The 18,448-nt window shown below is 41.8% G+C and overlaps 1 protein-coding gene across 3 annotated transcripts in view; it reads right to left on the reverse strand.

Moving 5' to 3' along the window:
- CFAP99 (cilia and flagella associated protein 99) overlaps nt 1-18,448 on the reverse strand; it is a 107,892-nt gene that overhangs the window by 51,666 nt on the left and 37,778 nt on the right. For all 3 annotated transcript variants that reach the window (XM_073342717.1, XM_073342716.1, XM_073342715.1), the window contains exons 4-7: nt 17,071-17,165; nt 9,032-9,144; nt 4,473-4,647; nt 761-841 (exon numbers count right to left, since the gene is read on the reverse strand). In XM_073342717.1, the coding sequence (XP_073198818.1) occupies nt 761-841; nt 4,473-4,647; nt 9,032-9,144; nt 17,071-17,165 (464 nt within the window). The remainder of the gene's footprint in view (nt 1-760; nt 842-4,472; nt 4,648-9,031; nt 9,145-17,070; nt 17,166-18,448) is intronic.

Raw genomic sequence — 18,448 nt, forward strand, 5'->3', positions numbered from 1 at the left:
TGGAGTCAGGGGAAGCAGTAGATGCAATGGGGTGTCGGAAAGGCCACTAATACCTCATTATAGTAGGGCAGAGCAGAAGCAGTGGGGTGCAAGTTCCTTCATGTCCTCTCCTTGGAGAGTAGTGGAGAAGCAGTGGGGAATGCCCCTCAAACTACTCAACACAGTAGGAGAGAAACTTTCCCCTCAATCCCTCTGTGCAGCAGGAGCCAGGTATGGGGGAGGCAAGAGCCTTCACTGGGCTATCTGCAGTCCGTAAACACCTTCACAGGGTCAGTGCAGATGGAGGGGGGAAACAACATGGCACTGGGCACTGATGTAAGAACAAGTATGTAAATGGATTTCAATGTGGTAGCCGTGTTAGTCTGTAAAACAAACAATGAGGAGTCCTTGTGGCACCTTAGAAATGAACAAATTTATTTGGAGCAATCTTGATTGGCTACATTAGGACAACATCACGTGGCTGCTTCCACAAGCACTACCCTTTGTAACCGTACTGCTATTATTTGTGTTGCAACAAACATTGAGTAGAAGATGGTCTCTGCCCTGAAGAACTTTCAATAAAATAGACAAGACAGACAAAGCGTGGGGGAAAGGGATAGAAGAAGCAGCCTTCATTGCTCCAAGACAGGGGGTGGCCCAGCAGCTGCAGAAGCATTTTTGCATTGGATAGAGCCCTAAAGCTCTGAAAACTGTAACTTACATCAAAGAATAAACAGATGCTGGAGAGGGGCAATTAAAAATAAAATCATGCTACACTTACCTCTGCTCTTCTGCGATTTCTATACTTGATTTCCTGCAGGTGCTGTTTTTCCTTTGGAGGTTTGTAGGTGCTCTGAGGAACCTATATTAAAAAGGCAGAAATTTCTGTAATACAGGTATGAAAGACTGAATGTTTCAAACAATAAATCTGTGTGTGTGTGTGTGTGGGGGCATTTATCCCTAATGAAAAACTACAGCCATTATTTAAAAAGTAGTGATTTCTTTTCTATTAGTGCCATAAAATGAATAGTAAAGTTTTAGGGGTGAATGCATAAAAGGGATAGATAGCCACCAACCATCACTATTTGGCTGGGGCTGTCCAGGCCTTGTCAACCCTGTTCCAGGTGCTTTCAGCCAAAGGAGCTGTTAACACAGTTTAAAAAAAAAAGTCCATCTTTGCCAGGCGAAAGCCAAAGGAGAAAGAAATCCTATGCTTGCTCCCCCGTGCCTCCCACAAAGTGAAAAGGGGAAGATCAACCTGAAGTTGCCTTTAAGGAGAATCAGGCCAGCTGTCCTCTCCTACATACTTCTTGCTCCACTATACTTCTAGATAGGGTTTGCCAGTTGTGGGTATAGAATTGCTTGGGGGTGGAGGATTGAGAGGGTCCTCACAGCAGCATTCACAGGTTTAGAGAGGTAGTCAGATCTTGGAATGTGGGACAGTAAAACATCCAGGAAAGGGTTAAGGTCTACCTGTCTGCCACATGACCCAACAAAGGGTCTAAGGAAAGGGCATGTCTGGTATGGGTTGGCCTCTGAGGACTGCTGTGGGAGAGGTGGAAGAGACTGGGCCATGCCCCCTCATCGCTCTGGCCAGAATAGGTGACCAAATGGATGAAGGCAGAAGGGAGCAGCATGATGTAACCTTCTAATGGATTATGTAATAGGTGTGCTCCTGGAGGCACAATCTCTCCTAAAGCTCCCCTAGTGATTGTGAAATTCTGTACTACCTACAACACAGACCAGTGCCTTAAAGGCACAGTATGGCCCTAAATATTAAGGGACAACTGGACAAATGGTTTGTAAGGTATCAACTTAATTTTATTTAACCACTCAGAATTATACACACAAGTAGTAATGTTTTATACTGGATGGAAATGAGGCAATTTCAGTGCCTTGAGAACATAAACTAGGAGCGGGGGAGCAAGATGGGAAGGGAATACAAACTATACCTAGTGATCAGTAAACTCTTCTCAGCTTTGGCAGTGACCATTCATGTATTTCCTTAAAAATTAAGGTTGTGAGATGGACAAGGATAGGGGTAGTGTTATGTGTATTGTATTAAGAGCTTCTGTTTTGACACAAGATTCTAGAGTTTATGTATTACATCATCAATATATTTCCAGACAGAATCTTGCATGTTAGCCAGGTGGATTTGTTTATTTTGTTATTATTTTTAAGAAAAAATAGACAGTTAAAGGGACAAGGTCAAGGAAATATATAAAGAGTGGGCTAAATATGGCCCTGGTCCTAATATGTACAATTCCAATGGAATTACAAGAACTTTTATCTGGGCTGAATGGGGCCTAATGCATTTCAATGTATACATTTTAATTCTAGACAAACCTAAAAAATGTTGTGTAATAATTTCACCATAAATAGTACTAATATTAAAGGAATGGATTAGATTACACTATAAATCATGGCTGGGATTTTCAAAGAAGCCTTGGGGATTTAGGTATCCAAATACCATTGCATATTAATGGAAGTTGAGCCCCTAGCTCCCTTCTGTGTCTGTGAAAATCGCAACTGAAACCGCTTTCTTTGTGGAAAGCCATATCTGCAATGGCTGGGGGTGTGTAAATGAGGAGGGAGACAAGCAATTATAAACCTTTGGCCATGAGGTCACTTTTTTATTTGCAGCAGTATACAGAGTGAAACAAGAGGCGGCCTATTTCTCTCTGGGCCATCCTTTGATGCACAGCCACCCATCACACACTAGCCAATTCCAAGGGTGTGGGCCCATATTCCTAGCCTATACCCTGCAGTCTGGTCTGACTGAGGGATCAACCACGTTTGCTGCAACTTCAAAAGAAATATCATGGTTTCAACCTAGGTTTTAAGAGGACCCTAGTCCATATCAGCAAACTAATAGACAATTCAACATGATTATCATTCTCTGTTTTGGAGGGCTCCAGGATCTGAACTAGTGGTTGTGACAATGGGGTTAAAGGTTAGAATCAAAGCTCATTTTGCAGAGTTATGTCCGGAAGTTAGTGCAGTGTCTGCTCATACTGTGACAAAGATATTAGACTCCCCCTTTCATGAGCACTTAAATTTGGCAGACTTGATCTGAATTTAAATAAAATCCAATATAATCCTTGCACCTCACATGATCTTCAATACATGTGAGTTAATGCAAAATTACTCTCAGGGAGACTGTACAATATAAAGGTGACAACAACAGGATTCATTCCTACACTGAGTAAGTGATTAATAAAATGCAATTTTTCAGAACCTGGTATTTGTAGAATTAATGGGATTTCACACTGAAACCACCAATGTGCTACCATGAAATTGCACTATTACCCAAAGATGCAAAATGATTTTTGTAAGCATTCAACATTTGTATTATTAAGAACCTAACGTGCTAATAAAAGGCTATAGATACTGCCCAGAGCTATAGCCCTAAACTCAGTTGCCTACAAAACTAAATGTAAACCATGGAGTCTTTATTCAGTGAATCATAGCAACCTTAGCCCAAATCCTGTTTACTTTAACCAAACACCACTACTGAATGTGTGTCACTCCAGAATTACACCAGTGTGACTGAAATTAGAATATTACCCAATGTGACTGCTTAAGTTAGAAAAGCAAACAGTCAGGCCTTCAAGAGAACCTCTACACTCATTAACATATTAAATGCTAACCATTAACATTAAGGCAGGTTTCAGAGTAACAGCCGTGTTAGTCTGTATTCGCAAAAAGAAAAGGAGTACTTGTGGCACCTTAGAGACTAACCAATTTATTTGAGCATGAGCTTTCGTGAGCTACAGCTCACTTCATCGGATGCATCCGATGAAGTGAGCTGTAGCTCACGAAAGCTCATGCTCAAATAAATTGGTTAGTCTCTAAGGTGCCACAAGTACTCCTTTTCATTAACATTAAGGTACACCACAAACCCACATAACAGGCAATGAAATTCCATCCTCATGGATGATCTGCAAATCTAGAGTTGGTTATGCCTATGTTGCAATTGCTGGGAGCTTTGCCATTTACTTTGATGGGGAGCAGGACCACACCCATATATTTTTTATAAAAAAATTACAGTTTGAGGGTTTATTTCCAATATGCACTTGTAGATCCCCGAAGGCAGAATAATCTACACATTAAATGGGCTGGCAGCAACCTGTTAAGTTACACATTCAAGGGGCAAGGAATAAACTGTTGCTTCATAGAAAAATCCCAATTTTCCCAACAATTCTAGGAGCCACCTTTTTGCTACCCTTTCCTTGCCTTGCTATAGAAGAGTATCTATGACATGCTTAGAAAATACCAATTACATCGATTAAAAACAGTATTAATTATTTTCTACAAATTTAGCCTTCAATTCAGAACACCAAAGTGTTTCCTGTTATTCCATCAGTGTTGGTAGGTTTTCTTCAATTATTTTAGATTCAGATAACTTCAGGGAAGAGACTGTTAACCATATACTATGGTTGAGTACAAAACACATACAACTTAACATTTTCCAAGGAATAAAAACCACTCACAGGTCGATGCTTCTCCTGTAACGGTATTGGCTCAGGTATCGTTATGGCTCGTGGCTTAGGGGTGGTCAAATCAAATTCCTTTGGCTTTGTGACCGTCGAAGTCTTTACAGTGGTAACACGATTCGCTAATTTGTCAGCAAGTTGCTTGATCAGTTGTTCTATTTTTGGCTGCCATCTTTAAAAAAATACTTTTAAATCTTATTTTCACTTTTTCTCTTATACAAATTCATAATAATGCAGTATCTGAAATTGTCCGTGACGCAAATTTGATAAGACTTTGGCTCTGTTTATTCCCTATTAACTGAACTGATCAATTGATTTGATTAATGATTAGTGGCACAGACTGTGGCACTCAAAATGTTACTTCACTTCTTGAACAAAAGTTAGTCTATTTCTAATAAACTGTTTATCTGTGTGAAACAAGTGTAATCCATGCTGACTAAACCAGCACATTGCAAGTTCATTTTATAGCAGTGTCAGACAGCGAGTCAGGGAGGCAGTTATGGCAAACAAAGTAGGTACCGATGAAAGAACAAAGACAGACAATGGTCTAAGTAACATTGTTCATATTATCTGACAGAGCGAGTGTATCGCTAGCACAATCTCATTTAATCAAAAATTGGAAGGACAGGAATAATTTGCTTGAGTAAATAAATCCCTCAAACAAAAAAGTGGAGCTGGCGGGACATCCAACATGGTTTGGGTTTTTTGTTTTGCATTATTTGTGTATATCAGAATTAAAACGTTCACAGCTTAAAGCCAAATTCTCCTCTCAGTTTCACTACTGCAAACCCCACCAAAGACAATGGGGAATACATTAATGTAATTTGAACCTATACTTAAAACAGACATATTAGTATCCTATACATAAACACTCAGGTCTTGAATATTGAAGGTTTGCATTACTTTGGGAGTCTCATGCAATGAAAGAACAACATTGCTTAACTGGGACGTTGCCTTCTTGGTATCACAAATTCTTCAGAAGCCAATACTTTTCTGTGATCTTCACCTCTTTCTCTCTGGTTTTAGAGCCCCTTTGTAATAAGAGCACATAGGCTTCTGACGTGTCTATAGCCACTCACATCAAAACAAAGGGTGGGAGTAACTGAATAACAGATTTTCATATTAGAGAGGGGTAGTGTAATGAGGTTCCACGCCTTATTACGTAGTTCAGCTCTCACTGAGAACGTAAAAGGAGCTTCAGAATCTTAGTTTGTACTATCACTCTGATGTAATGCCAATGGGTAACTTCTGGGAGTCAGGGTTAGATCCACAAAAGGTCTTAGACACCTAAACGCAACATTTAAGCATCACTGAGATCCTCAAACGCCCATTCAGCTGATGCCTAATTCTGTAGGTGCCTAAACTTCCACCATTAAAGTCCTCTAGTTGTTAAATTTCTGCCAATGAGCATATGCACAGCCATCTCAGTCTAGGCACTCAGGCATCTATCTCGTGCCAAAGACACAGTAGGATCCTCAAACTACACATTCCCCCACATGGCCTAATCTGGTAGGCATGCTCTGAGCATGCCTAAACCCACACAAAACAGCTCCAAGAGAAGTCTCCCCACCCCAACTTTTAACCCATGGTTAGGGCACTAACCAAGGATGTATTGGAAAAGTACATAGACAGGCAACAAAAATTATTAGGAGTACGGAACAGCTTCCATATGAGGGGAGATTAAAAAGACGGGGACTATTCAGTTTAAAAAAAGAGAAGACTAAGGAGGGGATATGATAGAGGTCTCTAAAATCATGAATGGTGTGCAGAAAATGAATAGGGAAGTGTTATTTACCCCTTCACATAACAGAACTAGGGGTCACCCAATGAAATGAATAAGCAGGTTTAAAACACACACAAGGAAGTACTTCTTCACACAATGCACAGTCAACTTGTGGAACTTGTTGCCAGTGGATGCTGTGAAGGCCACAAGTATAACTGGGTTCAAAAAAGAATTAGGCAAGTTCCTGGAGGATAGGTCCATCAATGGCTATTAGCCAAGATGATCAGGGACATAACCCCATATTCTGGGTGTCCCTAAACCTCTGACTGCCAGAATCTGGACAACAGGGGCTGGAACACTCGAAAATTGCCCTGCTCTATTCATTCCCTCTGAAGCATCTGGCATTGGCCACTGCTGGAAGACAGGATACTGGGCTAGGTTGAAACATTGGTCTGACCTAATATGGCCATTCTTCTTTTTTTATGAACTTAAGTCTCCCTTGCTGCATCTTGGAGGAGAAAGCACTAACCATTGGTCTAGAAGGTATTCTGGGGTAGGTCTCTCTCAGTCTCTCCTGTTGAAACTGCTCTACTGTGTATAAATAATTTAATTTCCATTGAAACAGGGGGACTGGTACCTGGGTCCCCCAGAGACCACTTGGTGTCCTAACCACTAGACTATAGAATTATTCTCACACCTCCGCTGGCCCAGTGCATATTTAACTATTTATATACCAGGAAACAGCTGCAGCAGGAGAGATTAGGAAAAACCTGCCCCAGAATATCCCAGAGTCCAGTGGTGAGAGAATTCTCCAGAGCAGGGGGAAACAAGTTCATATCCCTTTGCACCATCATGTAGAGAGATTAACTGAATCCAGCTCCCCCACATCCTGCGTGAATGCTCTAACTACTGGGCTAAAAGTTATAGGGCACAGGGTCGTACCACCACTTCTGCTCCAGCATTTTTGCAAGATATGAGTTAGGTGCCTAACTCCAGCAGAGGGTTCTAAGTCTCTTTGAAGGGTGAGGTTTATGACCCACCCCCCTCCTCAGCCTTTCCTATTGGCTAGCTTAGGTGTTCTGGCGTTTGTGGATCCCCTTCTTAGACACTGATCTCTCCCCATTCACTGTATACGGAGTCTGGGCAGCAAACTCAGGGCTGTGGATTCCACTGGATGGCAAGGCACCTAAGTCCCTTTGTGGATCTAGCCTGCCGTGCAATCCAACTCCCATTGAAGTCAGTGGGATTCTTTCCACTAACTTTAGTGAAGCTGGAGCAGGCCCAGTGAAAGGGAAACAAAAGTACATTCAACACATTTGAAGCTGCCAAGTTTATTACTCGTGGTTACACTTTCAACCCTTTGATGCAAATTTCAAACCCACTGGCCAAATTGGGTGGTTGGATGCACCTGAGCAACTCCCATTGACTTTTACATGAGACACATACACTTATTGAGAGCAGCAGGGCGCTGGAACAGGGGGGCTAGGAGGACATGGCCCCCCCACTTTTTACCAGCCCTAAGGGCGAGTGGGGGGAGGGGCAGAGAAGAGTGAGCAGGGAGCGGGGCCTTGGGGGAAGAGATGGGGAAGGGCCTTGCGGGGAAGGGGAGGTGTGGGGGGTGGGGCCACGGTTCAGGTGCCAGTGGCCCTTCCATTTTTAAGAAGCTTCTGCCACCCCTGGAGAGCAGAGCCATCAGTATTCATTGCTGTGTAATATCTACTAGATATTTCTAGTTTATGGGCCTAGTCCTGCACTCCTTATTATGGCCAAGTGCCTGTTGAGAATTTTGCCTCAGCGGAAGATAGGAGCTCAGGATCTACAGTACGAAAAGAGGGATCAACACTTGGAACAGATGATACAGAGACTAATGAAAACAATGCCTCTGAATCTCATAAAACTCAAGTCTTTTACAGCACTCTAACAGTGTATGAAGCACCCTCAAAGAGGGTGTAAATTTAATTTATGTCCATTTTAAGGGCCCTTTACACTGAGTGTAAATGACAATCAGGCTCAGTGGTCTTACATCTAATGAAATACTAATCCCAGATTTAAAAATATTTATAAAAATCACTGGAAGCAGCCATTGTGTTTTGAATTACTGTACTGGGGATGGAATGGGCCAAATTCTGCCAGCACACACACACATCTGCAACTCATACTGACTTTACTGGAATTGTGTGTGTATTTCAAGACAGAATTTATACCAGTGTGTTTACTACTTTGCCTCCACCTAAACAGTGTTTTTTTAAATTGTACTGAATATAACAACTGAGTTAGATGATGGTTTATACTCTGTATCAGTGGAACCAGCTGGTATATGCTTAGCCTAACAGAGTTTGGCCCTGTGTCTACATATTAGAACCGTTGTTGAACTTGGACAGCCCTAGAGTCCTGACCCAGCAAAGCACTTAAACATGTATGCAATCTCAATCATGAGAGTTGTATCACTGAAGTCAGTGGGATTAATCATGTGCTTAAAGTTTTGCTGGATCAAAGCCTAACTTTAGAAGATAGTTGTTTGACTCTGATTTCAATATTATATGTTCCAGTTTCATTTTCTGGGTTGGGGAAACTAGCGTGTAACATCTATGAGAGAACTTTTCTTGGAGCTAAGTAACTCACTTATGGATAAATTAAAGGGTCTGCCCTGCTCCCATTGAGGCCAATAAGAGTTTTGACATTGACTACAATAGGAGCAGGATTGGACCATATGGTTTTATAAACATAGCAAATTGCAAAGAAATATATTTTAAAGCAAACTGAATTTTCAGGAGGACCTTTTTCCATGATGTCACCTTTAAACTTTCAAATATATTGAATATTTAGTACTTACCCTAGCAATGGATCAATCCAGTTCTCTTTTACGTAAAGAGAATCATATATCTGACTCCATTCATCTTTTATCCATGTACTCAAATTCAAGACACTGAAGAAGAATCTAAGAAACTAACAAGGGATTACTTCTTTCAAATTTGATGAACTGAAGAATTGAGTTACACGCAATATTTACATGGAGATTACACAGATTTTCTTAGAAACACTGCTGCAGACTTCGCTTGTGTATTACACTACAATTGTAATTAATACACACCCCAGTATTTGTAGGTGCATTTCAGTTTTGTTGCAACAACCTTATGTCCTGAAGCCATACCTTGTGCGATATCAGTAAGTCCTAAAATCTTTTTATGGACCTGAAAAACACCCCCATGTTCATAGTATGATGATGTTTTGATGCAGCGTGACCTTGTTTTCAAATTACTGCTTGTTAAAACATCACTATACTGGGACACAAGTTTGTGTCTGGAAAAAAACTGGGTACTGTAAAGAAATGATTCTAGTCTAGTAAATCTAGCTATACAATAAAGATGACTAACACAATTAATTTTCTGTTTCCATTGAACTAGAAGATTGAAATTTGGCACACACACACATTGTGGGCCTCCGAATACTGGAAAAAACAAGATCTAACATTTGAACTTCCACTTTTCTATTGGAGTTCACCAAAAGGTCATCAACCTTTCTATAGAATTTTAACTATTTAAATGGCCTTTTGAACTAGAATCTTGAAATATGGTACTCTCATTCATTATGGGCCACTGATTTCAGGATAAATTCCAAATCTGAACTTTGACCTTTCCATTACAATTCTTAGAAATGAAAGGATTTGCCTGACAGTGAGTGTGGAAAAATCTTGTGAGACCTTCACTTTGCTAACTATAGGCCTGACAGGACCATTTCCAAGGAAGTACCTAAGGATTAGGTCTCATTTTTAACTATTGCACATCTTAGCCTGTACACTACCACATCATCCAAATACCCTAGAGCATATTGGCTGGGAGGCTGAAGAACCTAGTCCATCAAGCTCTGGAAAACCACAGGCACTCCATTCAGCCCAAAAAGGCCTGGTATGAAAATGAAACCCTAGGGCAGAGGTAGGCAACCTATGACATGCAAGCTGATTTTCAGTGGCACTCACACTGCCCGGGTCCTGGCTACCGGTCTGGGGCGCTCTGCGGCGCTCTGCATTTTAATTTAATTTTAAATGAAGCTTCTTAAATATTTTAAAAATCTTATTTACTTTAAATACAACAATAGTTTAGTTATATATTATAGACTTATAGAAAGAGACCTTTTAAAAACATTAAAATGTATTACTGGCATGCAAAAACCTTAAATTAGAGTGAGTAAATGAAGACTTGGCACACCACTTCTGAAAGGTTGCCAACCCCTGCCCTAGGGTATGGATAATGTTGTTTTATTTGTGATTCTCATTTTGGTGGAATACTTTTTGTTAGCTCTACAGCAATGAGATATGTTTCCTCCTAGCCAGTCTAGCAAATCATTCTCCCTTGTGGCAAAATATCTTGTTCATCTCAGTCCTTTTTAGCCTTGGAGACTCAGGATTGGGGCAAGGCAAATCCTTATTGGTGGCACAGGGTCCTGCTACTCCTCTCCTCAGTCACTCCCTTGTGCTTGTTTTCCTTCCCTTCTGGGGAGCAAGTGCAGCCTCCTTACTGGGAAGATTTGGTGTCTTCTCACAAACAGCCTACAGGCAGCTTCCCTACTCCCCTCACTCTCCCCCTCCTACCACTCAGGGGAGGGTTTAAAAAGGTCCCAAGTAGTTGGAGTCAGCTGAACCTAATTGGTTCCCTAGCGACCCCTTTTCCAGCTGAACCTTATTGCCCCATAGTTCTCTCTCCTTAGTGGATAGGGAGGGGCCTTTTAAACCCCTGGGACTAATTACTACCCCCCTTTTGTAGCTGTTTGTCCTGGGTTTACCACACCCTGCATATGGGGAAATGTAGGATCCTCCCCTGTGGAATCAATAGGTCTGATTCGCTACTACTTTGTATCTTATATTGTCATTACATCTGTGCAAACTGGATGTAAAACAGTACCATCTTAGCACAGTAACATTTTTCACCCATTTTGCACAGGTGTAAATGTCACCACATAGGGCAAGCGTGGGGAATCTATGTTCCGTGGGCCAGATTCCGCCCGTTGCTTAATTTCATCCAGCCCTGCCCCGCTCCGCCCACCCTGTGCTCCAACCGGGAAGCAGGGTCCGGGGCTCGCCCCACTCAGCCTGGCTCTCCAGCTGTGGAGAGGGGTTGGGAGCTCAGCCCACTCCACCTGCCTGGCACTCCAGCCAAGAAGCGGAGTTGAGGGGCTCGCCCTGCTCTGCCCACTGAGAGCTCCAGCCAGAGAGCGGGGGCTTGCCCCACTCTGACCATCTGGTGCTCCGGCTGGGGAGTGGGGTCGGGGGCTCGCCCTGCTCTGCCCGCCGGGTGCTCCAGCTAGGGAGTGGGGTTGGGGGCTCATCCCGCACTGTCTGTCTGGCACTCCAGCCGGGAAGTAGGGTCAGAGCACGGGGGTGTGCCCGCTCGCAAGCCCCCATGCCCTGACCCCGATCCCTGACTGGAGCACCAGGCGGGCGGAGCGGGGCAAGCCCCTGCACCCTGACACTGTTCCCCAGCAGGCGCGCTGGGCAGGGAGTCAGAATGGGTGGGGGTGCAGGGGCTCCCATTTTTTCAGGGCCCCACAATTGGCGGGGGCTCCTGGGCACACCCCCTTGGCATAGCGGCTAATCCGCCGCTTGGTGTAGGGTGGGTGAGCAAGCGGGCAGCCCAGCGATGGCAGAGGAATGCTAAAAAAAAATAGGCCTGCTGCTTGGGGAGCCAGGCCTGGCGTGGGGCGGTGGGACGGAAGCCGTTGCTGCTGGAGAGAGGCGTCTCCCCTCAGAGCTGGGTGCGTGCCTGGGTCCATCACCCCTGCAACGCCAGCTGGAGGAGGCAGGGGAGACGCAGCCCCATTCCATCCTCTCCCCCACCCCTGCCCCCTGTCATTGCCCACCCACCAAAAGTCGGGGCCCATCCAAGTGTTCCATCCTGGCTAGCCACTGGGACATCCACCCCGGAGCAGGGGGAGGACAGCTCCTCTCCGTCCAGTTCTGGGGAGGAGCCCCCCCACGCTCCTGGGATTCCTGCACTTGGCTCTGGGCCCCCCAGAAATATACTGACAAACCAGGGGGAATTCAGAGAAGAGCCACACGACAGCAGCAGGGGATGGTAGGGCTGATTTACGGCAAGAACAACATCACAGCATCTGATCCAAAGACCGGGGTAGTCAACGGCATGGGCTTTGGATCAGACCTTTGCTTTTTATTTGTGTGTGGCCTGTGATTGATTTTTTTCTGTGGGTCTATGGCCCCTGATAGAAAAAGGGTTCCCCACCCCTGACATAGGGCACAAGGCAGAAGAGAATCAGGTCCAATGTCACAGTATTCTTCCATAGTGGTGATGTACTGAAGGCCTTATCTACATACTGAGTTGCACCAGTTAATCCAAAGGGGTGTTTTTAAACTGATTTAGTTAAACCAAAGCTGGTGTCAAGGACTGCTGCTCTTTGGCAGACCCTTCTTTCCATATGGACTCTTTTCTTCCTTCCCTTCCTGCGTCCTTGATATTCCTCTCACTCAGCCCACCCTATCAGGCAGCAATCACTTGTGCATTGCGCTACCACCTGCCGCTGTGCCTCTGATTCACTGCTCTTTCTCAGCTCCCTCTGACTGCAGGGCCTAGACCCCCTGGATCTTTGCTTAATCATCATCTGCATGGTGCTTGCAGCTACCATTTCAAGGCAGATGAAACAATAATATATACTGATAAAAGATAATGAATCAGTTCTTATCCAAAGCAGACAAAGTTTATAAGAAAAATAAGTTCAGATCAATTGACTTTTAACAACTCTTGTTCTTGGGTTGGCAGCACCGACTTGTACATAATTTTCTAACTGCTATCTTTAGCAGAAAGAACGAGGAGTACTTGTGGCACCTTGGAGACTAACAAATTTATTTGAGCATAAGCTTTCGTGGGCTAAAGCCCACTTCATTGGATGCATGCCATGGAACATACAATAGGAAGATATATATATACACAGAGAACTACGGTATTTTCCACGGCATGCATCCGATGAAGTGGGTTTTAGCCCACGAAATCTTATGCTCAAATTAATTTGTTAGTCTCTAAGGTGCCACAAGTACTCCTTTTCTTTTTGCTGATACAGACTAACACGGCTACCACTCTGAAACCTATCATTAGCAGGTGGGACAAGATGGGTGAACTAATATATTTTATTGTACCAACTCCTGTTGGTGAGTGAGAGACTAGTTTGCCTCCCTCACCAACAGAAATTAGTCCAGTAAAACATATTACATCACTCCCCGCTCCCCCGGTCTTGCTAATATCCTGGGAGCCACATGGCTTCAAGACTACATATATCTTTGACAGGTGGCTATTGTCCCTGGAGGCTTCCTGCTGCTAGTCCAATTACATAGTGGCCATGAAGATTTCACACTCTATTAGGGAAAAATGGGTAATTAAGTAATCAAACACTATGAGTTGTCTAAAATATACACAAAAAGAAAAGGAGTACTTGTGGCACCTTAGAGACTAACCAATTTATTTGAGCATGAGCTTTCGTGCCACAAGTACTCCTTTTCTTTTTGCGAATACAGACTAACACGGCTGTTACTCTAAAATATACAGAGAGTTGTGAAAGGTATAATTAAGATATTTGCTACGATGATGTATATTTTAGTGACCAGTGTGTTCTTGCATGAGTCTTCAAGGACAGACAAAACAGAAAGAATCAGGGGTTTGTGCATAAGCCCTGTAGAGGCTCTTTATGTGCCATGCCAGAGAAGGCTTTGAATGCCACTCTTGGACACACATTCCAGGGTATGCCAACCTCCAGCTCTGACTAGGAGGTTGTTTGAGCCAAAGTCCACAAATCTGGCCTTAATGATCCACATGATAGGGTTGCACAGAGTGCAAGTGTGGGTAGAGTCCAGCCCCATGAACCTACAGTGCATTTTTCATTCCTTAACAATGGGAACTTTTGTGTTTTGTTGACCAATTATTTAATGAGCCATGAGAAAAATTCCATTGCATTTCAGTCCTCCTTTTTGTCATGTGTAAATAAGTAGCATCCTCATTAGTGATTATTTGTGTCTTTGCTATCTTGTGATGTTATTGGTATCAAATGTGTAAGGGAAGTCACAGAGCTATCATTTTGGTAATGACCTTACTTTGCTTATTCATCTTGAAATACACACTGCCTGGTAAAAAGATAATTTCTTCAGTGTAGGCACTGATAGCCTGTCCTCAAGTGCTCCAAGTTTCACTACTCATAGAATACAATGAGCCAGATTCATCCCTCATGTAATTCCACTGAAACCAATGGAATTACACCAGGGATTAATTTTGCCCACTGTAGTGCTTTAATATATTACTGAAGTAATAAAATAGTATGTGATCATGTAATTAAAGATATTATTGTAATGTACAAAGGCCAGGGGGCAGGTGGTGGTGGGGTGGTGAATTAAAGTTGGTTATGTACTTCACTTTGCAACCATAACAATCTTTAATGTAATTTTTTTGTAGAGTATTTCCTAAGTTTTTAAAAAAGCAAACTGAAAAAAATGAAATTCTATCACATGGAATCATACTGACACTGACTTGGGTCATCAGTAAGGTAGGAACCTTTATATCCACAGCACAGACCTCAGCCATGTAAGCTAACAGAGTAACTGATAATGGTAGTAGGTTGTCATGCTCCCTGTGGACCTGCCACGACTGCTTTTTATAATGGGAAGTGTTAGGAAATCTTAACTTAGGCATTATTACATGCATAACCCATAATACAGTAATAATAATTGAAAATACCTAGTGCTTTTCATCCGTAGATCTCAAAGCACATTACAAAGTCATTATTATTAGCAGTTGTCAAGGTTGAAGGGATTCAGAATGTGAGACAGAACAAAACAGATTCCCGAAGGCTAAAAATAAACAAAACACTAAGTCAGTATGTATTTTTGTGCTGATCAGTTATTGCTGCACAGCACTATAGTCAACAAAGTGCTAAAATGACATAAAAATAAAGAGGTGTAAGGCTAATGGCACAGTACATTTCAAAGTTATTTTCTTCATTTTTGTCTCTCTTTTGTCCTTGTCTTTAAGATACAAACCCTTCAGCTTCCTCACATACATATAAGAATAATACAGATTAATAAAAACAGTAAGTCCTGATCCTGCAACCAATAGGCAAGTCATCTTTTCTCATAAGAGGAATCCCACTGAGATTGCAGGATTGGAACCTGTTCCTGTAAAATATTTTTATAGGTATAGGGCCTTAAAGAGCTCTTGTATGTTCTCTTATTACATGCATAGATTCCATGTTTAGATTCCTAATGCACAGATTCCTAATTTTCCATTCAGACTGAAATGTGTCTAGTATTCCTAATTATTTTGCTTTAATCAAAATACCCAGCCATATTCTGGTATGGAGGAAGGGTTTTTCCTCTATTTTATCAGCATTTACAAATACGAATCCCATCTTGCAATTCTTACTCACACAAGTAGAGCTCACTCAAATAGTCCCCTAGACTTCAGAAAGATTACTGATATGAGTAAGGACTACTTGCATAATTAAGAGTCACACAGTTGGGCCCATGATCTGGAGAAACATCTCCTTTTATGTTCATTAGATAAAGTAAATCTGTTTAAGTAATATACATGAAACATTAGTTTGCATCTCAACTAAAACGCAAGATGAACTCAGGACAGGAGGATCTTAGCATGTTGTAATAGGTCAACATCCCCAAAGGGTATCCCAGAATTCTGTCTGCCACCCTCATGCTGTTGCTACGGCTGCAAATCTGCCTTCTGTTGTTTTTGTCCCTGTTGCTGGGGGACCAACTGCTGCTTCTAAATCCTCTGCTGCAGGTGCATTCATCTAATCTAGCATCACTCTAGAGACAAAAAAGCTTCTCTGATGCAAGAGGAAAAAAGTGTACCAGAAGAAACAGTGTGGAAGGTCACTTGGTATTACACCTTCCTTTATGGAATAGGTATATTGTACGCAAGGAAGGAGAAAATAAATGTGTGTGGAGCAAAATAGTGTCAGGGACACTGGCACTCCAGCCACCTAAGGTTAAGAGAATGGAATCATTGAGCGGTGACCAGTATGGATTAGAAATCAGATGTTTTGCAAAGTAAAATATCATTGATAGCCACACGAGCTCCAGAAGTGTCCAAACCACTTGTTTTTCCCCAGAAATCTTTACAAAGAGTCCTGGGGGTTGGGAGAACTTTTTAAAGAAAGTGTCATTTGCCCATCAGATTTTGATAATCTTCCTAGCCACATCTCCTGTATTCTTATCCCTAACAATTAATGAACTACATCATTACTGTTTGAACTGACTTTATGGAAACACTCCATGCCAATGCCTTCAGATGCATAACACAGCCAGACTAGCCTGCTCTCTTCTCTTATACTACATGACAACTATGCTCACTGGAAAGGCAATGCAGTCACAATGAGCAGGATAATAAGTATAAAGACTGTATAGATAAATCCCAGTTATCTGAAATTTGCCTTTCCCCTGAACACAAATGTATTTATGAACTGAAATGCCAATTACCCAAAACCTCAGTGTTTTGGATGTCTCCTCAGACATCTAGACAATTAGAGCTTACCCATGGTACATCCATGTAATATAATTTTTATTGCTTTACATGGAAATAAATCATGAACAAGTAGTATAAACTGAGTATGACTTCGGAAGTGCGGCAGTTTTGTGCTAGCAGAATATTGATTTCCCATCATTTAACCAAAAGACATTCATCCAGTCTTATTTAAATTAACTCAGAAGCTGAAAAGTTCAGAGTGTAAGTGAAGGAAGAACAGTACCCACAGTTTTTAAAATCACAGCAAAGACCTCTCGACTCAAAAAATAATTAATCAAACAATATGAAAACATGGTGTGATGTTAGTTTAAAATTTTTGCTAAAGTGAAATTACTTTCATTACCTTATGCATTTTAGCAATGTCCAGAGATTTGACAATTCTGCTGAATTGCTGAAGACCAAGCTCCTCCAGTTGAAAAGTGGCCAAATAGCAAATAACTATCAAAAGACACATATAAAAACTATTTATATTCATTACACTTTTGGATTTTGACCATGGGGCTATGGCTGAAACCAAATCATGTGACTCACTTTTGGCACTTTCATTATTAATAATTTTGAAATATTTTTTTCCTTTCGTCTGTATAACGGGGCTATATAATGATTGCCATTAAAAAGACATCCCTGTTTGTCTTATCATAGCCGACTCTCAGATACTATAGTTATTTTCAATTTTGTGCCAGATTCTCAGCTGGTGTAAATCAATATAGCTCCACTGGAATTACACAAGCTGAAGATCTGAAGCTTTTAACTACAGAAAAATACAAAACAAACCACAGTTATCTGAAGGCAGTGGAGTAGCCTTCAGACAATTGAGAGTTTGCATATCTGGAAGATCAACTCCTGCAAAGTTTAGAAGCTCTGTAGGGCTCAAGCTAAACTCCTAAAGGTGTTCTATGCCTTGCAGGAACAGAACTTAAGGCAGTGTAAGCTGCTGGAGAGGAAAGGGACCAAATGCGTCCTGAGTACCACTGGTCAAAGTTTCTGTGACAGAAAGTTTTTCTGTTGGAAATGCTGTTTCTTTGGAACTGAAACTTTTTGTGGGAATATGTTGCTTCAATGAAGTTTTGCTCCTAAAAAGGGGAAGAAAAGCATTTTGATAAGCTCAAAACATTCCATTTTGACTTTTTCCAAATGGGACATTTCATCTTTTCATTTCAATACAATTTTTCATCTTGAAAATTATTTTTTTACTTAAAAAAAATTAAAAGTTGAAATCTAAATGTCACATTTCAATTGATCCAAAGCATTTTTTTTTTCAAAAAAATGTTGTTTCGTGTGCAATTGCAGTTCCCACACAGCTCTAGTCTTGAGCAAATAGGGGCCAATGAAGGAAAAGGCAGAGAAGCGTAGAGTTGTCCCCAGAACTGGCAGAAGCGTCTATGGTGTTTCTCTGATCCTGTGAAGCTAAGGAACCCTTGTAGCACAGTGGTAGCCCTGAGGAACATACCAGGCTTTAGTTGATTTGCCTATAGCGCAGTATTTCAGATACCACAGCATGGTAACTATTAGCAAATCTTGACCAATGTGCAGGAGGCAAGTCAGTGTATGGTAACAGAGTATCAATCTTCTGTTTCAGCATAGCAACACATTTAAGTGGTCTTAGTGGTATACAGATGTATCTTATAAGAGCATTATTAAATTCAAATCTGCTCACATATAGTAACAGCCATGATAAACAACTTTGATAATCTAAGTGTCAATGAAGCTTGGCAAGGACC

This window comes from Lepidochelys kempii, chromosome 4 (genome assembly GCF_965140265.1).
Source record: "Lepidochelys kempii isolate rLepKem1 chromosome 4, rLepKem1.hap2, whole genome shotgun sequence".
In the NCBI taxonomy this organism is placed as follows: domain Eukaryota; kingdom Metazoa; phylum Chordata; order Testudines; family Cheloniidae; genus Lepidochelys; species Lepidochelys kempii.